The sequence below is a fragment of the Borostomias antarcticus genome (genome assembly GCF_949987555.1).
Source record: "Borostomias antarcticus genome assembly, chromosome: 9".
Classification (NCBI taxonomy): Eukaryota; Metazoa; Chordata; class Actinopteri; order Stomiiformes; family Stomiidae; genus Borostomias; species Borostomias antarcticus.
The window spans coordinates 23936866-23944441 of record NC_140242.1 but is presented as its reverse complement, the minus strand read 5'-3'; the positions used below and the strand labels follow the sequence as shown (position 1 = coordinate 23944441).

At 42.6% G+C, this 7576-nt stretch overlaps 1 protein-coding gene across 1 annotated transcript; it reads right to left on the bottom strand.

Moving 5' to 3' along the window:
- Positions 1-683: 683 nt before the first annotated feature.
- evx2 (even-skipped homeobox 2) lies at positions 684-3259 on the bottom strand (the record flags this gene model as incomplete). The annotated part of the gene is made up of 3 exons (XM_084443590.1): positions 684-1298; positions 2044-2282; positions 2866-3259. 3 exons carry the CDS (start codon positions 3257-3259, stop codon positions 684-686), a joined length of 1248 nt encoding a protein of 415 aa, XP_084299716.1.
- Between the last annotated feature and the right edge of the window lie 4317 nt (positions 3260-7576).

Genomic DNA, 7576 nt, shown 5'->3' with positions numbered 1-7576 from the left:
TTTGCTCATATGGAGCCAATAGGTCCAAACAAATGTGACCACAGATAGGCCTGTATACCAAGCCTAGTTATTTCTAGGTTTTAAGGCACATGGATCCGATTGTGAATCAAATAAAATTTTCGGTAGAATGGGTCCCCATTGAAAAACCACTATACCACCCTCAGTCGTGTACTTTTATTACGATGTAGGCTACTCTGTTCTTTTGTGTTTCTGTGTGATGTACTCTATATTGTACTGTATGCACTTTAACTAACGTGTAGGTTACACTATGTGGTTGTGTTTTTATGTGATGAACTGTAGACCTATATTTTATTGCTGCTGTTGTCTTGGTCAGGTCTCCCTTGAAAAAGAGACCTGGCATCTCAATTGGACCCTCCTGGTTAAATAAAGGATAAATAAAATAAAAAAAATAAGGCTGTACACCAACACTAATGGTCCAACTTTCAACTATTATAGCTAAATTAACGACTTACCAGTGTTCTTCATTTTGGCAGCTAAAATGTCAAACATATTTTTAGTCTGGGTGCAACTTTTATGTCACACTAGTCTCGATCGATGTGCAACAAACACAGTTAACAGTGAGATCAATCTGCGTAATTATTGAAATTACCCTACTGGGCCAGTTGTGCTAGGCCTCGATGGATCTAATTACATACGGGGATAGAACGACATGTTCCAGTCAGTTATCTGTTGAGCGAAGTCTCTTCTCTTTGATCTGGTGACGGGACTGAGGTTTTGCTGAGAACAGCGGCAGAATACGGCAAAAATCCACTCTCGGATCTTTGCCCGGACGCCGTGCAGGTGAAGTCAGTGTTGGCGCTCCTGGAGCCTATCGCACTGGCCGCCTGGCTGCTGTGGCAGCTGAGGCATGAACAAGGCCCGCTGGCCGATGGCGCGCTGATCGCTGCTGCCGCTGCTGCTGCCGCCGCTGCCGCTGATGCCGCCGCGGAGCTATTGAGGCTTGCGGGTGATTGATAAAGTCCTGGGTGCCTGAAGCTACAGAGGAGCTCTGGCCGCGAGTAAGGATGAGAGAGAGCACGGAAAGTATCGAGAGGGCGAATTGAAGTTGCGAAAGGTGACGACGCAGCACCAGACGCAGCTGCGGCAGCGGCAGCTGCGGTGACACCGACATGCGGATAATAGTGCAGAGGCATGTGAGAATGGAAAGGGTATGGTAGACTTCCGGTGGCTGCTGCATGCGTCATCATGTAGGTGTAAAAGCTGGGGTCTGCTGGATGGGGCCAAGACATCGCCAGACGTTGCCTCTTATCCTTCATTCGCCTGTTCTGGAACCAGACCTGGACACAGAATCATCATTTATGATTATAGTCGGGCTACACATCCCAATTCGCATTGTAGGCGGTATATTTGCATGAAGTGGACCTACACAATGTACGATACTGAAACACCGGGATAGTCTAGGTCTACCCCTGTCACCTGTCATGATGCCTCTGATATTCAGATAAAGACACGCGTGCGCGCGGGCAGTTGGCAAACAAATAGTAAACTAGGCTATTGTTTAGTATTTTGGTCCTAAAGAGACGGGGTGTGTGTGTGTGTGTGTGTGTGTGTGTGTGTGTGTGTGTGTATGTGTGTGTGTGTGTGTGTGTGTGTGTGTGTGTGAGTATGTGTGTGTGTGTGTGTGTGTGTGTGTGCGAGCGCGCACGTGCGTGTGTGTGTGTGTGTGTGTGTGTGTGTGTGTGTGTGTGGTGGGGAACATAGAACTTTATAGTGGAGGATTCTTACATTTGAAATTGTCGAATTTGAATTGTTAAGGGTAATATTGTCAAAATAATTACTGTTTTTAAGCTATTAAATACACACCACAAAACAATGCAATAGCTACATTGTTTTTCAGCCAAGAATAAGTTCGCTAAAAGTATGAAGAAATGTGTTTGTTTTGTCTTTTGCGTGTAATAGTAGGCTACAGTCCATGTGCGTAATTGTTTATATCTATGTAGCCATACCTTGCCAACATGTGGGCCACACAATAATCTTAACACATTACATGTCTATGCATTCATACATAAAAAAGATGGCTACCTTAATTGTGGTTTCAGGTAGATTGAGTGCTGCGGCCAGTTCGCATCTTCTTGGCCTTGACACATAATTTTCCCTGTAAAACTCTTTCTCCAGTCTTCCTATCTGTTCCCTGGTAAAAGCAGTCCGATATCTTCTGACTTGATCAGCATTTGAACTGTTTGAGTTTCCCATTGAGTTACCGTTCAGATTGGAGAGGGAGGATGAGCTATTGGACCCTCCAGAGATACTGTCAGAAAACCCTAAAAAAGAAACACGCAAAAGTTATTGATAGTAGGCTACTGTAGAAATAGCCTAGTGTTACTAGCATAGCTGTAATAATAATAATAATAATACTAATACTACTAATACTACTACTACTAATAATAATAATAATAATAATAGCCTAATAATAATAACAAGAAGAAGAAGAAGAAGTAATATGATCTCAACAAAAAACACTAGCCAATATAGCCTATAACTTGGCTATAAATGGCCTTTTTGGGATATCTAAAAGTTTTGATATTATCAAGAAGCTATTGTATTATTAGTTGTATTTATTCGTTTATTAACTATTGTATAATTCTTATATCTATCTCTATTGTAATAATACGTAGGCTATTATTATTATATGGGCGTTATTACATTATTATTGTTATTGTTAATATTACGATTAGGCCTACTATTATTATAATTGTTATATTATTATTACTATTATTACTATTATTATTATTATTATATTATTAGGTCGACTATGCTGGAGTTGCGGTTTACAGACATGATTATAAAACAACATTTAGCTACTTGTATTTTTCATTAAAATAGCAGTCTTCCGGCAGACGTTACCTTTGTTGTTTTCTTTATGTTGACTTGGGGAGCGATGCGATGGGCATCCCACCTCCACATCACTGTTCATGTCTGAATCTGGTGAAACTTCTGGGTATAGGCTCATTTTCTTCCTGCTCTCCGAGGATGAAATCTCCGCCGAAGATGTATTCTCGCTGTTGTGGTGGGTACCGAAGAGACTGTCAATTTCGAATTTGCCTTTGGTTGGAATATCCCCCAGACTTCCATGAAGCGAGGCGGAAGTTATTCTCGGGCTTAGTCGACCGCTGTGCTGAGAATTTTCGAGGGCCTCCAGTACCGAATTTCCAGCCGTGTCTGAGAGTCTTTTGCCAGAAACTGGGCTGTGCAGACCCCTTTCCATCAGAATCATCTCTTTTCGTATCCTCTCCATCATTAATTCTTAAAGATAAAACAAATTTCCAGTGTTGGTGCTCCGATGAGTTGTGGCGGAGCTAATCCGCAGTCAACTCAGCAACTGTCTTTAAATAATATAACACCTTTTTATGAGCGAGACACAGAAATAGAAGAATGCCAATGCGAGCAACGAATGGCTGCTCAAAATGACCCGAGCATCCTTTCTATCCCAAAACGTCATTCATCAAAAAGTGGTTGCTGCTCGTCGTTAAGGTGCGTGCTTGACGCTGCTCGAATGATCATTTATTGTAACAGGTTTATAAGCAAATAAATACGAGAGGGCTGCCAGCTGATGATGGAGGCGGCCTTCGGTCAGACGAATATATCCAAGTGGAGGGGAGAGGAGAAGTGAGGAGTGGATAGCTTGTCCCTGGGCTGATCTGAGCTGCTTTAGATTGCTCTTGGGTTTGGCCTCTGGGGTGAAATTGACAGTCTGATTAATAAAATGAGCGCGGCAACATTTCTCTCTTCATTTAGGAATATCATTATGCTTTGATTCTCTATTGTTTCTCCTTCTGTTCTTTCTACCTCTCGTCCTGTTTCTCTTTCTTTTTCATTTTCTTTCTCCGTCGATGATTTTACTTAGAGCCTATTCTTTCTCATGAAACATATTCTATTCGAATACATAGGCCTACTATTTAACCACAGTTTAATGGGAATTATAGACATGTGATCATTTTAAGCGCGTCTCAAAGCTTTTTTATGACAACTTAGAAATTATGCTTTAGGGCCCTATAATCTCTTTATCTCCGCCTATGTATTAAAACACACTGCGAGAGCATCATCAGATTATTTTGAACAATCTATATGACATGCGGAGTTCCCTTTATATCGCCATATTATAACATTTTGCTCATTTGTGGTAAACGAAAAAAGAAGTAGGCCTAGCATATAGCCTAAATAATACTCCAGATCTTAATTGTTAGGCTATTTCAAAGCGTTTGTTGATAATAATAATAATAATAATAATAATAATAGCATGCTACTTGTTTCTCGAAGCTCTCACATCCAAAACACGTTCCACAAGTTTCATTATGATCATCATTTATAGTGCTATAGCAACTAGCAACTATAGTTGCACCTACATTGCGTTTATTTTATCTGTAATTGAGACGCTGAATTTATATGTATAACGCTCAGGTTTTATAAGCCACTAATGGTCAAGTTATAGCCACTATTGTAAGGCGCAACTAACTATATTAAGCTATTTGCAAAATACTGATGAGAGAAGGCTATAGGAGATGCACTGTCTCCTGAACATCCTCGGGTTCTGAGACAGAATGGTTCGTAATGGTAAGGTTAACGGAGAATGTGAAATGCTATGTAGGGTATTGATAGGGGAGTTTAACAGAGCTAGGCAAGGAAGTGTTGTCTAACACGTCCTTTGGCGCCCCCCTCAGTTTTCCTAAATTATCTCTTCCTAAATTATACTCAGGCGTTCATCTTGTCCAGCACCTACATCAATCCATGCGAGCTTGATAGGTGTTCTTGAAGGCCACTCGATTTTTTAAGGAGCTAAGTATAGATTAATACTCAACCTATGCATGAACTCTGCATAAGAGAGTTATTCATGTCATTCATATAGACATTCATGAACTCAGCAAGGCACCTGGCTTAGACAACATCAGCCCCAGCATGCTTAAGGAATGTGTAGGACAGCTGGCAGGAGTGTTCCAACACCTATTCAACCTTTCTCTGAAACTGAAGAAGGTGCCACAGCTGTGGAAGACCTGCATTGTGCTGGTACCCAAAAAAGCCCACCCCAGTGTTCCCAGTGACTACAGGCCAGTGGCAATGACATCACATGCCATGAAGGTCTTCAAGAGGTTCTGCAGTGACTTAGGCCCATGATGAGTGACTTCCTGGACCTACTGCAGTTTGCGTACCAGACCCAATTCAGCGTGGACGATGCCATCTGCTCCACAGAGCTTACTCACGCCTGGAGAGCCCAGGAAGTGAGACAGTGAGAGTCATGTTCTTCGATTTTTCCAGCACATTCAACACCATCCTGCCCCTCCGGTTAGCAGAAAAGCTTCCAGCCATGCAGGTAGAGCACAACTTGTTGGCCTGGATCACAGACTACCTCACCGGCAGGCCACAGTATGTCCGTCTGCAGGGCTGCCTGTCTGAGTTGGTGATAAGCAACACCGGCGGCCCCCAAAGGAACCATCCTGTCACTGTTCCTGTTCACCCTCTACACCTCCGACTTCAGCCACAACTCTGGAGCATTCCACCTGCAGAAGTTCTCGGACGACTCCTCGTGGCTGCATCGGGGCAGATGAGGAGTGCAGGGATGTGGTCAGAGAATTTGTCAGATGGTTTGAGGAGAACCAACTCAACATCAGCAAGACCAAGGAGCTGGTGGTGGACTTCAGAACAAGAGACCCCCAACCCCGATTACCATCCAGGGGGAGGAAATTGAGATGGTGGACTCATACAAGTTCCTAGGAGTGTACCTGAACAACAAATTGGGCTGGACAACACTGAGGCCCTCTACAGGAAAGGACAGAGCAGACTGTTCCAGGAAGCTCAGGTCCTTTGATGCGTGTAGCAGGCTGCTGTGGATGTTCTACAAACAACAAACAAAAACAAACATATTTATTTATCACACAGTGAGACACGCACATCACACAGTGTAGACAGCAATGCAGAAACACACACACGGATGGCTGGAGCGTTCACAGATGATTTTTTTTCCTCTGCTCTCTCCCACAAGGGCAGCCGGGAGCAGACAGTAGGCAGTGTGCAGGGGACACGCCTGGGGGCCAACCAAGTGCTCCTGTCCGTCTTTGCCAAGGACGGACAGTGTCAGCAATCTGTTCTTCTGCATGTTTTTCATATTTGATTCTTTATGGGGGAAACACTTGAGAATACGGGGAGAACATGCAAAGTCCACACAGAAAGCCCAGAGACCTTCTTACTGTGAAGAGACAGTACTAGGTACTGCGCCACCATGTTGCATGTACACTCCACTCCACACTGGAGAGGAGGATGAGGGACAAACTGAAGTCTATCCTGGACAACCCCTCTCATCCCTATGACGAGCTGTGGCAGATGGGGAGCACCTTCAGCCACAGGCTCATCCCACCCAGGTGCAATATAGAGCGGTTCAGGCGCTCCTTTGGGCCAGCAGCCATCAGACTCTATAACAGTGCCTGTAACAGTACCTGTATTTTTTTCTTGCAATTTACTTGTAATTGTCCTTGTAATTTAATTTGATCTATTATGTAGGCCTATATTATCTAGGTATATTCTCTATCTATTCCGCTGTACCTTTCCAACTGCTGAAACCCGAAATTTCCCCCACTACCTTGCAAATGTGGTTTCGTATTGTCTCTCTTTAGGCTACCTGTCCGAGGCTTCTTAACTATCTAGACCTTGATTAAAACCGCGAACGAGTGTTTTCTTAATCAAGTAATGTTCATGATTTTTAAATGTAAAAAAAGCTCAATATTACTGCAAAGCTAATATTGTCAACACGAACAGTAGGCTAGACTGCAGCCCTACGGTCATATAGGCTATAGTAAAAGAGTTTCTCAAAGCTCTCAAATCAAACAGGAACCTTGCCCATCAATCAATGAATCGTCAGCTTGTCCGGCTGACATGTAGTATGCGATTGATCACGTGGTAGCCTATATTAAGTGGTTTGAAATAGCCTTCATCACCATACATGAGACCGGCAAAGGTATGCCTATATGCTTGCCTACTTGAATATAAGCCTAATTATGAAGTTGATAGTAACATCAGTAGGATATTGTCCAAAAGGAATGCAGGGATGGATTGCTACATTAGGTCTATTAGTTTGAGGCTTAAATTGTTAATTTAATCAAATTCACTTTAAGACGTCGTCCTGTGATATAGCCCATACAATAGTCTGAATCATAGAGTAAAACTTTTTGGACTTTCGAGGTAGTCTATGATTGCGTTTCATGGATGAAACTGGCGCGTAATTTGGGACTTTCGCGGAAAGAATGCATTATGACGTCAGTGCAGTGTGACGTTTTATGGCAGCCGGACAATGGTCCGAATCATAAAGGAAATCAGCCAATACTTATTTTCACACAAAGCAAGCATTTTGTGCTCAACATGAGGCAATGAGACAAGTCATAATATGAGGCAATACGTTATAATAATGAGAAACGTGCATTGTGAAACAACTGAACAAATTATTTTTGGAATTCGTTTTGCTATGGATTTGTTTTGGAATTGAACGGGACCTTGCATTGCAAAATTGTAATTGTATTGATATCTTGTTTCAATACAATTAAATTAGGCAATTGTATAACCTGCAAACTGT